This window comes from Erythranthe guttata, chromosome 6 (assembly GCF_056151865.1).
Source record: "Erythranthe guttata isolate IM_541 chromosome 6, IM_541, whole genome shotgun sequence".
Taxonomy (NCBI): Eukaryota; Viridiplantae; Streptophyta; class Magnoliopsida; order Lamiales; family Phrymaceae; genus Erythranthe; species Erythranthe guttata.
In genome coordinates, this window is record NC_142538.1 from 704,133 (window position 1) to 720,763 (window position 16,631).

The 16,631-nt window shown below is 36.5% G+C and overlaps 5 protein-coding genes across 8 annotated transcripts; 3 read left to right on the forward strand and 2 right to left on the reverse strand.

Moving 5' to 3' along the window:
* The first annotated feature begins 746 nt into the window (after positions 1 to 746).
* On the forward strand, positions 747 to 1,643 carry LOC105963442 (uncharacterized). Its single transcript, XM_012987849.2, has one exon. The coding sequence runs from the start codon at positions 760 to 762 to the stop codon at positions 1,414 to 1,416; it is 657 nt and encodes a 218-aa protein (XP_012843303.2). The 5' UTR covers positions 747 to 759; the 3' UTR covers positions 1,417 to 1,643.
* Positions 1,644 to 3,098: 1,455 nt separating this feature from the next.
* On the reverse strand, positions 3,099 to 6,826 carry LOC105963401 (metal-nicotianamine transporter YSL3). 3 transcript variants are annotated; one of them, XM_012987808.2, is made up of 9 exons: positions 6,552 to 6,826; positions 6,248 to 6,300; positions 5,748 to 6,133; positions 5,432 to 5,604; positions 5,191 to 5,288; positions 4,874 to 5,008; positions 4,604 to 4,793; positions 4,404 to 4,518; positions 3,099 to 4,240 (listed from the first exon to the last, which is right to left on the reverse strand). In XM_012987808.2, the coding sequence occupies exons 3-9, from the start codon at positions 6,103 to 6,105 to the stop codon at positions 3,309 to 3,311; spliced, it is 2,001 nt and encodes a 666-aa protein (XP_012843262.2). In that variant the 5' UTR covers positions 6,106 to 6,133; positions 6,248 to 6,300; positions 6,552 to 6,826; the 3' UTR covers positions 3,099 to 3,308. The 3 variants fall into 3 exon arrangements, with proteins under 3 accessions (XP_012843262.2, XP_088675330.1, XP_088675331.1); XM_088819204.1 differs by having other exon boundaries at positions 6,248 to 6,754; XM_088819205.1 differs by having other exon boundaries at positions 3,099 to 4,234; positions 6,248 to 6,586.
* Positions 6,827 to 6,997: 171 nt separating this feature from the next.
* Positions 6,998 to 9,495, forward strand: LOC105963431 (uncharacterized). 2 transcript variants are annotated; one of them, XR_016031645.1, is made up of 6 exons: positions 7,040 to 7,343; positions 7,858 to 8,158; positions 8,346 to 8,504; positions 8,641 to 8,936; positions 9,033 to 9,227; positions 9,288 to 9,495. XR_016031645.1 is itself a non-coding variant. In XM_012987838.2 (5 exons), exons 1-5 carry the CDS (start codon positions 7,146 to 7,148, stop codon positions 9,171 to 9,173), a joined length of 1,095 nt encoding a protein of 364 aa, XP_012843292.2. In that variant the 5' UTR covers positions 6,998 to 7,145; the 3' UTR covers positions 9,174 to 9,495. The 2 variants fall into 2 exon arrangements, 1 of the variants encoding a protein (XP_012843292.2); XM_012987838.2 differs by having other exon boundaries at positions 6,998 to 7,343; positions 9,033 to 9,495.
* Positions 9,496 to 9,518: 23 nt separating this feature from the next.
* Positions 9,519 to 14,321, forward strand: LOC105963370 (vacuolar protein sorting-associated protein 26A). Its single transcript, XM_088818835.1, has 12 exons — positions 9,519 to 9,536; positions 10,158 to 10,295; positions 10,748 to 10,822; positions 11,244 to 11,318; positions 11,424 to 11,496; positions 11,619 to 11,663; positions 11,985 to 12,096; positions 12,594 to 12,660; positions 13,121 to 13,165; positions 13,284 to 13,339; positions 13,637 to 13,812; positions 13,912 to 14,321. Exons 1-12 carry the CDS (start codon positions 9,519 to 9,521, stop codon positions 14,088 to 14,090), a joined length of 1,059 nt encoding a protein of 352 aa, XP_088674961.1. The 3' UTR covers positions 14,091 to 14,321.
* A 72-nt stretch (positions 14,322 to 14,393) lies between these two features.
* On the reverse strand, positions 14,394 to 16,332 carry LOC105963391 (Rhodanese/Cell cycle control phosphatase superfamily protein). The gene is made up of 6 exons (XM_012987788.2): positions 15,673 to 16,332; positions 15,518 to 15,564; positions 15,228 to 15,320; positions 15,005 to 15,143; positions 14,788 to 14,890; positions 14,394 to 14,703 (listed from the first exon to the last, which is right to left on the reverse strand). The coding sequence occupies exons 1-6, from the start codon at positions 15,860 to 15,862 to the stop codon at positions 14,589 to 14,591; spliced, it is 687 nt and encodes a 228-aa protein (XP_012843242.1). The 5' UTR covers positions 15,863 to 16,332; the 3' UTR covers positions 14,394 to 14,588.
* Between the last annotated feature and the right edge of the window lie 299 nt (positions 16,333 to 16,631).

Here is a 16,631-nt window from a genome sequence, read left to right on the forward strand (position 1 = left end):
AGCAATTAAAGTAAAACTATTATGACTCGGGCTACCTTCTGCAATTTTGAAGAAATTGTCAAGTTAATGGATGATTTTAGACTTTTACCTAATGTTCTTCACCATTTTTCTCTTATTTAATTTCATTATTATTATTTTTCTAAGATTCATTTAAACCCTCGTGAAATAGCTCTCGAACTGCGTGGGAGGTGTAAATTATACAGTACCACACTAAATTAACTATGTGCTACGTCGACTCGAATATATTTTGAGATGTATTTTACATTTAATGTTACTATATATTTTTTAATTATGAAATATATTGTGAATATTATATTAAAAATTGTCATTGGAAGGAGTAATAGGTGGCAAGAAAAACAAAAATAAAATAAAATAAAATAAAATAGGTGGCAAAAACCCCACCTGAGATTGAGAATATTTACCAACCCCCTAACTAAAATAATAATAGCCCCTCAATCAGTCAATCGACGTAGCTCCCTAGTCCTTAGTCTCCACTCATGTTCCCACACATACACACATTTAAAAATATTAAAAATAAAATATGCAATTTTAAATTCTTATAAATAAAAATATATAATGAAGACAAAATTAGAATGAATATTCTTTTTTTCTTTTTTAAACAAAGAATTAACTAATAGTTAATTCTTAATTTCAGAATAATAAATTATAATAGAGGAGAATAAAAAAAAAAAAAAAAAAAATATATATATATATATATATATATATATATATATATATATATATATATATATATATAATATGCGCATGGAGGAGGAGGAGTTGTTGCCAGATGATGCTGAGTCAACCCCAATGACCATCAGCAACCCCCCTTCTTCCTCGGCTCTCCGCTTCCTTGGACCCATTAAACAACCCGAATCCGTACCGTTTGACCCGACCCGGGACGATGACCCGCTCGAGCTTAACGAAAGCGACGTCGTCTGGTCATTTGCCGTCTCCTCCGACTCCTACTCGTACTCCAATTCCACCTCCCCTTCTCCGCCGTCGCACCACCATCTCCACCGATTCAATCCGGTGAAATCCGGCCTCTCCGCCGCCCTCTCCGATGACCACCACAACCTCATCCGCCGCAAATCCACCGCCAACCCTAAGAAAATTCACCCAGCGATGCGGAAGGAGGATGCTCACATTCCGGCAAAGTTCCGCCAGTCCGCTCCGGTGAACGTACCGTTATGGCCGAGGGAATTCCGTGGCAAATCTGAAAAGGAGAATTGGTTTGATGCGGTGGAGGACGACGATGAGGTGGCAGGGGAAGAGGAGATGGTGCCGCCTCACGTGATCGTTGCCAGGTCGCACGTGACACACTCGGTGTTCGAAGGCGCGGGGAGAACGCTGAAAGGACGGGATCTCCGCAGCCTCCGCAATGCCGTTTTCCAGAAAACAGGTTTCATTGATTGATCCCCAAACAAAATTGGATGGAACATAACCACAAATTTTGAAGCTTTTTATTCTCTGTTATCAAAATGTTTCTCTGTCTTTTTTTTTTTTTTTTTCTTTTTCTTTATGAATTTGTATGTTTCATTGTTTTGAGTCAAATAAGCTGTGCCTTGTTTGGTAAATACCAGGTTGTACCGTACGATTATCGATTATCCATTGTGTTGAAAACTCGGTTTTTTGTTTTAAAATTTGTTATCTGGTAAATTCTGATTCATTCAACTGATGAGATTGAAAGTTTTGGTCAGCGAAATGTTTTATTAGTATAGAGAACTTTGGTAATTTCAAGTAATTTTGACCGTCGTCGGTAAGAAGATCAACACGTTTATGGAAGCTGATTAACAAAGACGAGTTAAACGAAGAATATAACCTTTGATTAAATGTTGAATGAGACAATTTGCGCTCTAATTATGAACCAGTCTTTGATAAAAAAAAAGTCTTGTAGTTAAATTATGAGGTTGTTGCAAATTGCAGTGTTCTGCAAAAGTATGGGTGAACAATTAAATTAATGGGTTTAATCTGTTGAGTTATCTTGACATCGGTTTACCTACGCATGTTTTTTTCTGCTTATTATAAGGGTTTTGGAAGAAAATTACGAGTCAATTTGTGACTATGGAAACAACTATCTCTTCTGTTACCGTTTGTTTAATTCTCACCCTTCATTATAACCCTATTGTGGTTGTCCTTTTCATGCTGTTGTAAAATACAAGAAATCATGCTCGTTAAATTTGTTGGATCGAGAGTTTTTTAAGTCTTTCGATTGTTATCTGACACTTATGGGTTGAATAAGATGTTAGATTGTTAGAGGCAATCTTTTCATAACAAGTTACTGTTTTACTTCGACTTCACTATTTCTTGTAACCGTTCATTAATCGACGGAAGATCAAATGTGCATTATGGTGTATTTATTCTGATCTCAATCATTTACTTTTGAGAATGTTTGAATTTTTAACGATCGATCGAGTAAGTTTAGTTTAATTTTCAGTTCTAGTGGTAGATTGAGGTTGGAAGGTATAAATCTGTGATGGGATTTTATTCTTGTTGAAGAAAGAACTTTGTGGTGAAAAAGACAATCATGTGATATGTTTGAATCTTTTAACTCTAAAGTTGGCACTAGTGCTTTAAAAAGAAGTGGCACCAAGAGTGGTCTTCTCTGTTTCAACACGTTGAGTTGATATTAACTGTTCAGACAAGAAGCTTTTATTCTTCACTTTTGTTTAATTCTGATACCTTTCTTTTTTGTCCCTAAATCTTATGTATGTTACGATTTTTCATTATTGAGATTAGATTATAGTTAGTCCTGGACCACTTTTGTCACTGTATGTAGTTTTCCGACAATTTACGATGAACAAATCCTGGTTGCTGGTTAACATGAAATACCTTCGAATTGATGTCGATTTAAAAAAAAATCAAATCTTTTTTTAATCGACGGATGTTGATGAATAAAGACATAATTCAAAAACATGATGTGTGTACAAAGATTGCGAACGTTTTTCTCCCATGTGGCCTTGTTAATACCGAGATTTTTTTTAATTGGAATATGACGAAAGGGAATATACATTCCAATTTCGGGCGGTAGATCTCGTTTTGTTGTTGTTTTCTATTCAGATTTCTCTGAGTGTTTGTGCAGAGTTTAGCTTTCACAATTTGTTCATGCTGAAAAAGACAATCATTGTAAGTATTTTTTTTTTCTTTTCTTTCTGTTCTACAAGTCAAAACTTGCACTATGTTTGGCACATTATTACACTAAAACTGCATTCTTATTGTTACACAAGTCAACCATGTTCTACTCTAACATCTAATAAAATGTCAGATACTGTCATCTTGCAACTACAAACAAGTTTTTGTTCTAATCCTCAGCTACTTTTCGAAGGCAAGAAGTTCATGCAGATCGGAGGGCTGATCTTGAACAACGCAAGAATGCAAGAAGGCAAAATCCAAAGCCCATCACCACAAATCAAACCCGAAGCAACCGCCGGAACCATCATAGGAGCTCTCACCTTATCAATCCTGTGCCACACATACACAACCAAACTCCCCACACACATATCTATAGCAAAATAAGCCCCCACTAAGAAAGGCACCGCCATAGCCATAGGCAACGGGACCCACTTCCCCGACTTCCCTGGCCCCACATCCCTCAGCAAATTCGCCAGCACAGCAAACCCGAAAAACCCGTAACACAAATGCAAGCAGTGATGAGGAAGAGCTGAAAAACCTTCCACTCCAAGAATTGCCATGTTTCTGTATATGAGCGCGTAAGGTGCTTTGTACTCTCCATTAGGGTTTCCCACATCGAAGGTTTTGTAGAAGAGGAAGAAGGTTAGAGGAGCCACAACACAGCCAATGGCAGTTCCGATGACCTGGCTGACCAGCATTGACCGTGGTGAGGTTAGGGTTAGGTGGCCGGTTTTGAAATCGTGCATCAAATCGGAAGAAATTGATGCCATAGATTTTATTAGACCGCACCCGATTAATCCAGCTACTACACCGTTTTCTTTGCCCACCATTGAAGCCAGCACAAAGAGAGCTACTTTACCATAGTTGTATGCCATGTTCATGTCGGTTAGTCCAGCTCCATAAGCGTTGCAGAAGCATAAAGAGGGTGCGAAGATGTATGCAACTAAGACGTAGTACCATTTTAGCGGAGGGAACATAATTGGGATCACGATTATCGAGATTATTGAGAACAGAATGTAGCCCACGAGAGCTAGCCAAAAAGGGATTGTGTCTCTTATGAATACTTCGTTTCTTCGTGCTTCTAGGGTCTGGTTCTTGCTTTCTGGAGCTGTGTTTGTAAGAGAACAAATTTTATTTTAGTAAGGTTTGTAAAAATAAAAAAAAAATTTGGCCGAATAAATGGCCTGAAATCGAACGGAAAGGGAATTTCTATCGGAATATTAGAAATGTTTTCGTAAGACAAAATGAAATTATTTGAGGAGTTATTTAACCTGTTTGGAGATTCTTCTTCTTGAATGCAGAATGCATGCTTCGGAAGGTAAACCATAGGGTCTTGCAAAAATTGTAGAGACCGTCGCCTAGAATAAGGGCTATTGAAATAAAAATCTGTCGATGGAAAATGATTTGTGGGTTTTAATATTCGTGTAGAAAACAATGAAGAATAGTAATAAACTTGCGTGCACACACATACTCTGTAACCGTTTAAACTCTCCATGCTCGTTTCTTTGATGTTTTGAGGGAACCAATCTCCCTTCTTTTTACCTATTAATGGCCACATTATGCCCCAAGAGAGGACTGCTCCGAGAAGCAAAGACAAGTTCACAAGGTGGGAGCAGATCATTCCTGCTCCCACGTAAGTCATACTGAAATCGAAGTAAAATCTGCAAAATTCAATCATCACTCTCAAATTAGTTACATCTTTGTAAAAATCTAAGACAAAGAATAAGATTCGTGTACATACGATTGTTTGAAAGCTTTTAATCCGAATGTGGGGAAAAAGACAAATCCACATTGATCTCCACCAGCAAAGAACCATTGGAAGAAACTCCATATGAAACTTAGTGAAAAAAACTTTGTGAATCCATGGACCTGTTTCCTGAAGTTTGAAAAGAACTTATTCAGTCTCCTCCCACTAAATACTTAAGGTTAGATCTTGAATTTCCGTGAACAAATTTCGAATTACTAGAACTTTTCCCTGACAATTTTAAGTGATTTTTTTTTTAAAATCCAATACAGATCCTTCATTTTGAACAAGAAACGATTTGATTCAATACGTACTTGGTCATTTTGTCCCCTTTAGCGCTGTGGAATCCGTTGATGAGAACAGCAGTTGCGGTTCCACTTGGATAAGACAATTTGTAATCTATGATCATGATCTGCCCCAAAAAAAAAAAAACAGGGCTCGGATGCAAATCAAGAAACCGAAATACAAATTCACGAAAAAAATCCACGATTTAGTTTGTAGGATTGTAGGATAATAAACGAACGAAGGGCTTGGGAAATAGTAACAAGTTCATACCTTTCTAAGAGGAACCAAACACAACAAGCCAACAAAGCTAACAACGAAAAGAAATCCAATCATCCAATCGAGCGCTGGTTCTTTATAACTCCCTGGTGGATTCCCTTCTGTATCAACCCCTGCTTGTTCATATGTCCTCTTATTCAATCCCAACAGATATGAACCAAATCCACCTGTTAATACCACATTCAATCAAAAAAAAAAGAAAAAAAAAACCAATTCAACAATTAAAATCAACAACTCGATCTCATCAGAAAATCAAAGTTGACGAACAAAAAGTGCATAAATACATAATTTTAATGGGGGTTTTGCTGACCTCCAAGAGCAATGCTGTAGCAAGAGACTGCACATGTCTGAATAATCGTATTCTCCTGTCGTGTAAACGGAGTTGCGGTGAAATTGGCCTTCTCGAGAAGCTTCGTCCACGCTCTTACAAACACAAATGCAAGAAGAGCAGCTGATACATTGAGGTTTGGGACAAGCCCTGTTGTAAGATTGAGCTTCATCACAACCACACTGTAAATTATCCCAATGAATAAACTCGCCACGATCCCTCGAACCGTAATCTGCTTATTCCACGGCGGTACCCTCTTCAAATCGTCGCATTGCTCCGTCATTTCATCCAAATTATCCCTTTCAATTTCCATAGTTTGCGCCCTGTTATTCGACCCCATTTCCGACCAATTTTTCGATCACTCCCCCCTATTCGATTCAACAAAAATCACACGAACAATTTTATCATCAAACACCTGGCGGAAAAAAATATAACAACACATAAAAACAGTTCATTTGTATCACAACAGAAGATTTTCTTACCCAGAAAGATGTTCTCTCGTCGCGAATCAGATGATCTGATGAAAATGAAACCTCTGAAAAACCCCCACAATTTAAAAAAAAGAAATATAATTGGTAAGATAAAAAGCTGACAATCAATCGTTTTCCCCAATTTCCAAAAGGGAGCTTTTATTTATATGAACGCGAAACTCCGATTTGAATGGAGATAGAATCCTTAAAAGGCAACCAACGTTGAAAATCTTGACATGATGGCGACATGTACTACTCAAAAACTCTGCAGTACAATATACCAACATAATTACAATTTACTCCTAACTTTTCGTACCGAAAAATGACGTCAGATTAAGCGAATTCCATTGTGTCATTTCCTCGAACAGGTGGTGGGCTATAATTGCGCCTTCCTTTCTTCTCGTCCGGTTGACCGCATTTAAAAAAAAGAAAAAAAAGCACCTTTTCTCCTTTGACGAATAAAAGACAAAAGGCGTGCGTCACTTTTCGAACAACACACAGATGGCGCACGTTTCACACTGGTTCGAACGCAGTGCCCTCCACTGATATTGGTATATTTTTGTACACGTGCGCATTGTCACAGTACAAGTCATCAAACGTATCAACCTGATTAATTAAATATAAACGTGTTTCACTAATTAAACAGAAAAATAGATTTAATTTAACCTAATCAGTTGAGTTACATCACCCCACTTGAGCAAAGCCCATTTACAACTCGGCCCGTTAAGTAGCACATCAGCCCGCTTGAGCAAAGCCCATTTTGAATCGGCCCGTTAATACGTCAGCAGCCTCCGTCGATTTGCCATCCTCGCCTTTGTCTACCAAAACTTTTCCCATTTTCATTTGCTTCAAAATTCAACATCCAGACATTCATTTTCCGAACGTTAAACCCTAGGGTTATTCGGGAAAGATGAGGGGCGGTTCATCGGATACGAGGCTGCAGGAATTGATTCTGTACGCGGCGAGCGCAGCTCTGAGCTGCTTGGTGTTGTTCGTTGGGCTCAGGCAATTGGACCCCAATCGCGACTCCTCGAAGAAAGCCCTTGAGCATAAAAAGGAAATCGCTAAACGCTTGGGTCGACCTCTTATCCAGACCAATCCGTACGAGGTTACGATTTTAGCTCTTCAGTTTGTACCTACCGATGTATTTGCCTTCTGCATCTGGTATTTTGCTGTTATTCTGAGTTCATGTTTGAATTGTGGAATTTGTGGTGGTCAAATTCTTCTTTTAGGGTTAGATTGACTAAGTCTGTGTATAATTTGCTCGGAGGTTTTGTTCTGCATATTTCGCTACAATGGCAAGTTTTATGTGGTTATTGACGGGGCAATTTATTGTTTGGGGTTTGGTAATTATGGTTTTTGGTTGGTAATTTACAGATTTAGGCTAACAAAATACAATTTATTTACGAAGAAAACGGACGTTTTAGCAAAATCTCAAAAGATACCAAAATCAAAATGTCCGCCCTATGCAACAGCTTTACTTATGAGTGCGAATCTTGTTACTATTAGTTGAATCTTCTGAATATCAAGTAGATGAGGTTAGGGTTTAAGTAACATTGATTTTTTACCAGCTAGATATCATATCTGTCGTACTTACTATCGTTTGTGTGAATTCATTTTAGGATGTTGTAGCCTGTGATGTTGTGAATCCAGACCATATTGATGTTAAGTTTGATTCTATCGGAGGATTGGATGCAGTTAAACAAGCATTGTACGAATTAGTTATTCTTCCTCTACGAAGGCCCGAGCTATTTTCTCGTGGGAAGCTTCTTTGTCCCCAAAAAGGTGTTTTGCTATACGGGCCGCCTGGAACTGGGAAGACAATGCTTGCTAAAGCAATAGCAAAAGAGTCGGGTGCTGTTTTTATTAATGTGAAAGTATCCAACCTGATGAGTAAATGGTTCGGCGATGCTCAGAAATTAGGTTTGCATATTGTATTTGATTATCTCTTAAACTTCTCTTTTTCCCGGTTACATTTGGTTTATGTATTGTTCTTCATATGGAAGATGCCTCTGGAACTTGTTCTTGTTGATCAGGAAACTTGATTTGTGAAATGTTCTAATAAGCTTTAAATCACGTTTTTTTTTTTTAATTCCAAATTATTCTGCAGTGACTGCTGTATTCACCTTGGCATACAAACTCCAGCCAGCTATTATTTTCATCGACGAAGTGGACAGTTTTTTGGGCCAACGCAAGACTACAGATCACGAAGCATTGACTAACATGAAGACCGAGTTCATGGCTTTGTGGGATGGGTTCACCACCGACAGTACGTATGCTGTTAATCAATTATTTTTCTTCTTTCTGCCATTTAGTATGGTGAGAAATTGTGGTAGAATATTCTTTCGTTTATTGTCCTTGATAAAAATCCTAGTAATTGAAAAGGCACGACTCTGTTCCTGCAGAACATGCTCGAGTGATGGTACTTGCTGCTACTAATCGTCCATCAGAACTCGATGAAGCAATTCTGAGACGTCTTCCTCAAGCATTTGAAATCGGTCTTCCCAATCGCAAAGAGAGGGCTGCTATATTGAAGGTGATACTAAAAGACGAGAAGGTTAAAGATGGTATTGATTACGACCATATAGCTGGTTTATGTGATGGCTCGACAGGTTCAGATTTGCTCGAGCTCTGCAAAAAGGCAGCCTATTTCCCAATTAGGGAGTTACTGGATAATGAGAAAACCGGAAACCTATCTCAGGTCAATTTTATTTTGCTACTGAAATAGGAAACATGAAACTGAATTCCATGTGTTTATGCATATATTTATTCAAATGTCGTGCATTTATGTATTCAGGAGGCAAGGCCATTGTCACAGTCGGATTTGGAGAGAGTGATTGCGACAACAACAAAGACAAATGTTGCAGCAAATGAATACAACATATTATCTGGATTGTCGGTGCGAAGAGGATCAGATGATTATGAAACCTTAGATTAAAAATTAAGACGAAAATTGCTTGTGCTGAGTACAACCTTTTGTTACATTCATCAGGTATTATTATTGTCACCATACCGAGGTTAATTAAGCTACTAATTGAGCCGTGTTGTGCAGCTTAGCTGGAAATTGCTTCCCAACAACCAGAGCGATAACTTATTCCACCAAATTGAATTGATTTGATATGTACTTGGTGAAAAAATTACATTAGATGCTAGTAGTTATGCAAAAGAGTTGAATATTTCCTCTTTTAAATTTGTTAATATTATTGTGGAATAAAAACAACTCTTTTTATTTTATTATTTATTAATTTTTTTTATGCCAAGCATCCAGTCTTGATATTGAATCATGGATTTATTTTGGTTGGTAATCTCAAATTTGAATGCAGCTACAACTTGGAATCTCCTCCTGCTATTAATATAGTACTAATCGCACCTTATTATTAAATTTAATGGTTTTCATCTAGTAAATCATTAAAATACAACGTATAATTACCAAAACACCCTTTTCAGATTATTGGATGAAGTGTAGGGCCGTTTTGATTCTTTTTAAGAATCATGACTATAATAGTACTTCCCATTTTAGTAAAACAACAAAATTAATTTTTCAGTATAATTATTAAATATGTTTTGGTGCAAAAGATATTAATGAGCCTGAATTCAAATTTTAGTTGCAATTAATAATTAGAAGATTTCTATAATATTTTTGAAATGTGAGAGGTCTAGTGGTAACTAAGCCTAATAATACCAGGGGATGATATTATTGTTTATTCAATATTTAGTTAAGGGTAAAAGTGAAATTTCATTATAAGGTGTTAGTTAACAATATCAAACTTCAACATGGATACATATATAATTTTCTGAAATTGACGGACTTTACATGCAATTAATCCGAAAGCAAATTGGAATTAGGAGCAAGAAGTAATTTCATTTTGATCCTCCTTACCACGCCGTTTTCCCAAAGTCACATCCAAACACACCCTAATAGAAAGTCGTTTGTTTAGCTGGTGTCTGGACTTCGAAGAATATTCCTGTTTTCTTCTTCTCTCTCTTAAGTCTAAACCTTCGTTGTGATCGCAGTTCACGTTCTCAGAGAACTCACTCTTCGATCTTCTTGGAAAATCCAGTAAGTAAAGTCACCCTACAATTCACGCGTAAAACTGCTTTTTCCTTGATTTTTTTAGTATCGGGATTTAGTACCGTAAATCGATCGTTTTAGGGTTTTTAGTGGAATAATTTGTATTGCATTGCATTTCATCTTTATGCAGTTTGTGTTCTTCTGGTTAGATCTCCGGTAATTGTTCATATGCAGTTATAATCGGAGCATGAACTGTAAATGGAATCTGTTGCAGGTGTTTCTATTGGAGAATTGGATTGATTTAAGGGTTAAAATTTAGCAATGGTAAAGTTTCACTGCCTGCCTTACCGTTGTACCCCCCCCCCCCCCCCCCCCCCCCCCCCCCCCCCCCCCCCCCCCCCCCCCCCCCCCCCCCCCCCCCCCCCCCCCCCCCCCCCCCCCCCCAACTTCTTTGTTTATTGTTTTTTTGTATTGAGTGAATTGTCAACTTCTGTTTTCAGAATTTTATAATTGGAGCTTTTAAGTCGGCATGCAACATTTCAGTTACATTTTCAGATGGAAGATCTCGAAAGCAGGTAGTTTATTTATTTTAATATGTTGTGCTTTAGATTATCTTTTTAGCAGTCAGACTTGCGCTAAATATGTTGATAAGGGCTTGATTTTGGAATGTCGGGGAGGATTAAGTACTGTTTTTACTTTAACCAGGAACAATTTGCTTTTAGTGCTTATCTATGTACTTGACTCATCATCTCACTCGATATTATTTGAAAATTTTAACTCCTGCATTGAAAGAGTATTTATTCTTAATATGAACTCTCGAGGATGGATTTGTTTGGAGAATGTTAACGTGACAGTTTTATTGCGTGTCTGTTTGTCCTGTCTGGTGATTCTTGTGTTGGTATTCACTTTGTTGAACTTGTGATGATTAATCAAAAAAAAAATTATAATTGAATGGTAGAGTAGTTACTTACATTTTCTTTTGATTCCGTACTGTAGGTTCCGTTGAAGAAGGAGAATGGTCAAACAGTAATGGTCCCACTCTTCCAAAGTAAAGAAAACATTACTGGCACGGTATGTGTTCATGCCATTATTTATGTTATATATTCCACATAGCTCCCAACTTTACTCGTATTCCAGAGTTAATTATTTATCGTGATGATGTACATTTGTTTCCAGATTTCGATTGAACCAGTTTCAGGGAAAAAAGTGGAGCACAACGGAATTAAAATTGAGCTTCTTGGCCAGATAGGTATGTAATCAAAATTCATAAATGACGTTGGAAGAATACACAAAGTTTGGAGAAATATATATATTACTACTCAGAAATTTTTTGTCTGATTGCCTTTTGTCAAAATAATTTTGTATTTGCAGAAATGTACTTTGACAAAGGCAACTTCTACGATTTCACTTCTCTTGGTAAGTTCAAAATTGTTTTGATTTTATATCTAAAAGGAGCTATATAAAAGCTATATTTCATCTTTTTGGTTATTTTAACATAAAATGAAGATTGTTATATTTTTTGTTATTATTAACATTAAATGAAGATTATTATTTAGATCATTCATTCCGTAAATTTCTTTTTTTTTTTTTTTTTTTTTGAGAACCATTCCGTAAATTTCAATTTACTTATATTTCTTTGCTGTTATCCTATGCCACATTTTACTTGCCTGTAAGGCTGTAAGCACAGGAAATGTTCCTCTTTCAGTATTTCTTATATTTTGGTTCTTGTATGTATAGTTCGTGAACTGGATGTTCCTGGAGAAATATATGAAAGGAAAACATTTCCATTTGAATTTTCAACTGTGGAAATGCCATACGAGACATACAATGGGGTTAATGTACGCCTTAGGTGAGTTACTCTTTCTATCTTAAATGGTTTGATACAATACACTCTTGTGTCTAAAAACATCACAGTCTTGAGTCAACTTGTTCTGTTTTTCCTTTCGTTTTCCTCTTGGGTGTCTTTGACCATGGGGGTGGGAGTCAGCGCGTGTTGGTTAAATAAATTTGTTTTTTATCAAATTATTTGCAAGTATTTCAAGTAAATTTCTAAAGATGCACAAAAAAAAAAAAAAAGAAAAACTCTAAATGTTTCTTTCTCTTGTTAGCATCTTTTCAGGAATACCCGAGTTCTTCTGACTTTTCTTAGTTTCTGTGACTGTAGTGCCAAAGTCACTTCAAGTATTACATAGACTTGGATATATTGACAAGTACAGAAAGATTGTGTCCCTCTGTATGCATCTTTTTACATGGTTCTGGGCCACTTCTGGCACTAGTTTTTGTCAACTGTTTTTTTCTAGTGTTAGATGATCGACCTACTTCATCAACATTTTCTGCTTGTTTCAGGTATGTCCTAAAAGTCACGATAAGTCGAGGTTATGCCGGCAGCATTACAGAATATCAAGACTTTGTGGTACTAATCCTAATGAAATGTCTTCCAAATTAGATACCGTGTATTGCTTTGCTGCCCACATATGTTTTGAAGAGTATTTGATGCATGTATAATTCATTTAGATGCAATTGGCAGTATGGCTTATTCCAGCAATGAGACAGTTTAACTCACCTAGTTAGTGAATCACAACTCAATAAAAATAAAAATTGCATGCACCATTCTTTAGGTAGAAATGAATTTCATATAATTTCTTCAAGTTAATTGTAGGAAGTTATAGTCCCCACCAGCTTGTAAATTCTCAGCAAGTTCTCTACCTAATCTGCTTTTGTACTCGCTAAATAGTAATTTAGAATTTTTTTTCCAAAGATAACAGGTGGGCACTTATTTTTGTTGCACTCGAAACTTTGTCTTGAGGAGTTCAATAGTTTTTGTTTCTGTAATGTAGTCGTGCTGATAAGTCATCTATTATTTCACGGATCAGGTGAGGAATTTTAGCCCTCTTCCACCAATCAACAACAGCATCAAGGTATTACAGTCTATTCTTAGTTGGACACTATTTGGTGTGTTAGTTCATGGTCCAGTCGTTCTTTATGCTGTAAGGTATATAAAGGTATATGCTGTAATCTTTGACCTTTTACTTGTAGATGGAAGTTGGAATCGAAGACTGCCTTCATATTGAGTTTGAGTACAATAAGAGCAAGTATGTTACTTCCATTTTACCTCTGATTGACCTATCTCCGTTCGGGGTTAGAACTGAGTTCTTTATTTGGATAAAATGTATTTCCACAATGGTTCTTTTGGTTGTTCAATACAATGCCATTATCTGTGCTACGTTCATCCACTTCTCTTTATAATGTTGGTGTATTCACATAATGTTTTTGGGAACCAGTAAAACCTTCCTCGATTTAGTGTTCTTGTTGTATGAGTGCTAATTTTCTCTTACATTGAACTCTAGTGCATGTGGATTTGCTGATTGGAAACTTGAATATGTATCTAGGTATCATCTGAAAGATGTCATACTAGGGAAAATATATTTTCTTCTTGTAAGAATCAAGATTAAAAATATGGATCTCGAAATTAGGCGCAGAGAGTCAACTGGGTCAGGGGCCAACACCCATGTCGAGACAGAGACACTTGCAAAGTTTGAACTGATGGATGGTGCTCCAGTCCGAGGTACTCTAAATTGTTATTATTTTTCTTATCAATTGCTAAAGGTTGTATTATTTGATGAAATAAGATGATTTACTCGATAAAACACTTTTGGTTCGACAGGTGAATCGATTCCAATTAGATTGTTCCTGAGCCCATATGAGATGACTCCAACATACAGAAACATAAACAACAAATTTAGTGTGAAATACTACTTAAACCTTGTACTTGTTGATGAAGAGGATCGTCGATATTTCAAGCAACAGGAGATCACAATTTATCGGCTTGTGGAGGCATCCTAATTTAACTTATGTAAGTATCAAAGAACATTTTTGTTGTGAGATTCAGACGTTTTTGGACAAGAACATTTTTTTCTTTTACTGCTCTTATTACGCCTGTGGGACCCATCTTTGATATATAACGTTCAGAATTGTACAGAGGAAGAATTGTGTATATGGGCTCTGTTCTTGAGATTACTAACTGATATTCTGGCAGGATTTTTATGGATACTTTAGTCAGAGATGGATTCTTGCTGCTCTGGTTCGATTCCTTTTCCGATCTTTAAAGATGTTTTTCTCCCTTTTGTTTTTGATTTGACATCCGCAAAGTCTTAATGGGGTGATATATATATGGAGTAACAAATCTCTTGGTGAAATTGAAACATTGTGGCCATTTGGTCTGATGAATTTGTCATCGAACTAACTACTATCATCGATACACAATAACATCTAAAAACAATCCTATTTAGGAACAACAATGATCTCATCCAAAAACACTCCCTTTTTTCTTTCGGTTTGACTTCATTCTTCAGATTCTGTCGGCAAATCTTCTTTAAACCACTTGTAAAGCCCTCCTTCCAAGTGAAACACGTTTGTATACCCGTTGAGTACCAACAAGTACGCTGCTATAAACGACCTGCATTATCAAGTATTGTCATGACTCATGCATGTTACTTGTGTTTTGCGTTGAATTAGGAAATAGCAAAAATGATCAGTGAACCTCGATTGCTGTCCTTCCGGAAGATTTTGTGTCGGCCTCATTGTTCCTCCAGCTGAACAAGCCACTATAATCTTTGCATCCTTTGGTAATTTCGACTCTACACCTGCTTGTAAAAAAGACAAAGGTGTACAATGATACAACTTAGTAAATCGACGTAGCAAATATAGTAGAAGAATAATTTCCTCTATATATATATATATTTAAAAAAAAGAATTACTTTGTATAAACTCGGGGTTCTCTTCTGTTCCGGAAAAGATGCCAAAGAAAGCAAATGCAGCCCTTCTAGCTATATCCCAAGCTGTCCATTCCTTTATAAGCCTGTATATTTGCACATTAATAGCACCTGCTGGATGAGCCTATACCAAATAATAAGATGGCATTAGATTTATAGTAAGGCACGTAAATTTACGATCGAAAACTCTGCATTAATCAACCGTAACCTCTTTGTACTCTGCCTCTGGTCGTACATCGAGAATGACAAATTTATTTTCTGATTGAAGTCGCAATGCTTCCTTCACATCAACACTTCTTACCTGCAAAATCACTCCTAATTATTCCGACATAATGTTGAATGTTGCAACTCTTATCTGTTTTATTGCAGATTGAACATCTATAGATTATCGACATTCTTGAATTTCGTGTATCGATTGTTGTTTGAGGTATTATATTTGTTCTGAATTGTATCTATTTATTCAAAGGATTGTATTTTATCTGAGATGAACTGTGTTACCTTTTTCTCGAGCAGAAGTTGCCGCTTGATCTTCCAGTCTACTTCAGCTGATTCACCGAAACATTCAAATACGAAAAAAGCAAAACAAAAAGTTATAATCTTGATTGATATACATACATGCAGAATTATGAGTAAGAGATATAGTAAATGAATACCTGGTGTATTTGCCTGTTTGGTTGCAGTACCATTTTGGATTATGAGTGATCTATATCTGCTTGAGCTTTCTCTTGTGTTGGATAGTGTAGCAACTTTTGTTGCAAAGAAACTCGAAGAACAAGGATGAAATTTATTGTACAGGGAAGATGAAGAAGATGGGTTTGTGCTGATTGAAGTAACTGCTGCCATCTTCACTCCTCCAATTTTGCTGGTATCTTAATTCAGATCATCTATGTTTCTGAGCTGGGATTCAAATTCAATTTTTTTTCCCTTTAGATTATTTATTTATTTATTTTTATTTTTTTAATGAATAAAAATGAATATCTTGAGGGTGGAAATCAGTGAGCCAATTATTGCAGAGAAGTGGTGGATATTTTTGGCTCCTTAAAATCTGAATTTGTGGTGGTGGTGAATGATTTCCTTTCTGTTTGGATTTCTTCATCCTATCTCATTTGGCTCTCTATCAAATTGGATAATAAATTAATTATTTAATTTCGTTTCAGAGTAGCCTCTTCCAGTATGGGCTGAGCTGGCAGAACTTATAAGGCTGACTTGGAGTGCAATTGAAGCATAATTTATCTACTTCAAAAAAAAAAAAATCAAAAAAAAATTATTAATAACAAAAAATAAATAACTAAAAAATCAACCAGACTATTGTTGTGTAGTGTAAATGAAGATGAGTTACTATGTGCTTTGATAAATGTTAGATTAGAACAATAATAATTAGTATGTAGGGTAAAAGCTATTGTCGGTAGGATGACCATGGGGCGAGTATGAGTTGGCTTTTAGAAATTTCGCACCCGAAGATTTATCACCCGTACCACTCCATTAACTGATGGGGCATAAATTACTCCGGAGCGGTGCGGGGTGGATACCTGGTGGGATAGATTAAATTGCCATCCCTAATTGTCGGTTCACTTTGGCATAAGTAACAATATATTTTTATTTATGGGCCCAA

Bases quoted from the DNA above. Each gene is read 5' to 3' on its own strand.
- LOC105963431 (XM_012987838.2), top strand. From the start codon at position 7,146: ATGAGGGGCGGTTCATCGGATACGAGGCTGCAGGAATTGATTCTGTAC. The intron at 8,159-8,345 runs GTTTGCATATTG...ATTATTCTGCAG, and splicing joins CGGCGATGCTCAGAAATTAG to TGACTGCTGTATTCACCTTG. The intron at 8,937-9,032 runs GTCAATTTTATT...TTATGTATTCAG, and splicing joins AAACCGGAAACCTATCTCAG to GAGGCAAGGCCATTGTCACA.
- LOC105963442 (XM_012987849.2), top strand. From the start codon at position 760: ATGCGCATGGAGGAGGAGGAGTTGTTGCCAGATGATGCTGAGTCAACC.
- LOC105963401 (XM_012987808.2), bottom strand. From the start codon at position 6,105: ATGGGGTCGAATAACAGGGCGCAAACTATGGAAATTGAAAGGGATAAT. The intron at 5,289-5,431 runs GTATGAACTTGT...TTTTTGGGGCAG, and splicing joins GTTTGGTTCCTCTTAGAAAG to ATCATGATCATAGATTACAA. The intron at 4,794-4,873 runs GTATGTACACGA...TGAATTTTGCAG, and splicing joins TTAAAAGCTTTCAAACAATC to ATTTTACTTCGATTTCAGTA.
- LOC105963391 (XM_012987788.2), bottom strand. From the start codon at position 15,862: ATGGCAGCAGTTACTTCAATCAGCACAAACCCATCTTCTTCATCTTCC. The intron at 15,565-15,672 runs GTATTCATTTAC...TCGGTGAATCAG, and splicing joins CAAACAGGCAAATACACCAG to CTGAAGTAGACTGGAAGATC. The intron at 15,144-15,227 runs GTTACGGTTGAT...TATTTGGTATAG, and splicing joins CAGAGGCAGAGTACAAAGAG to GCTCATCCAGCAGGTGCTAT.
- LOC105963370 (XM_088818835.1), top strand. The intron at 11,664-11,984 runs GTAAGTTCAAAA...TTGTATGTATAG, and splicing joins CTACGATTTCACTTCTCTTG to TTCGTGAACTGGATGTTCCT. The intron at 12,097-12,593 runs GTGAGTTACTCT...TGCTTGTTTCAG, and splicing joins GGGGTTAATGTACGCCTTAG to GTATGTCCTAAAAGTCACGA.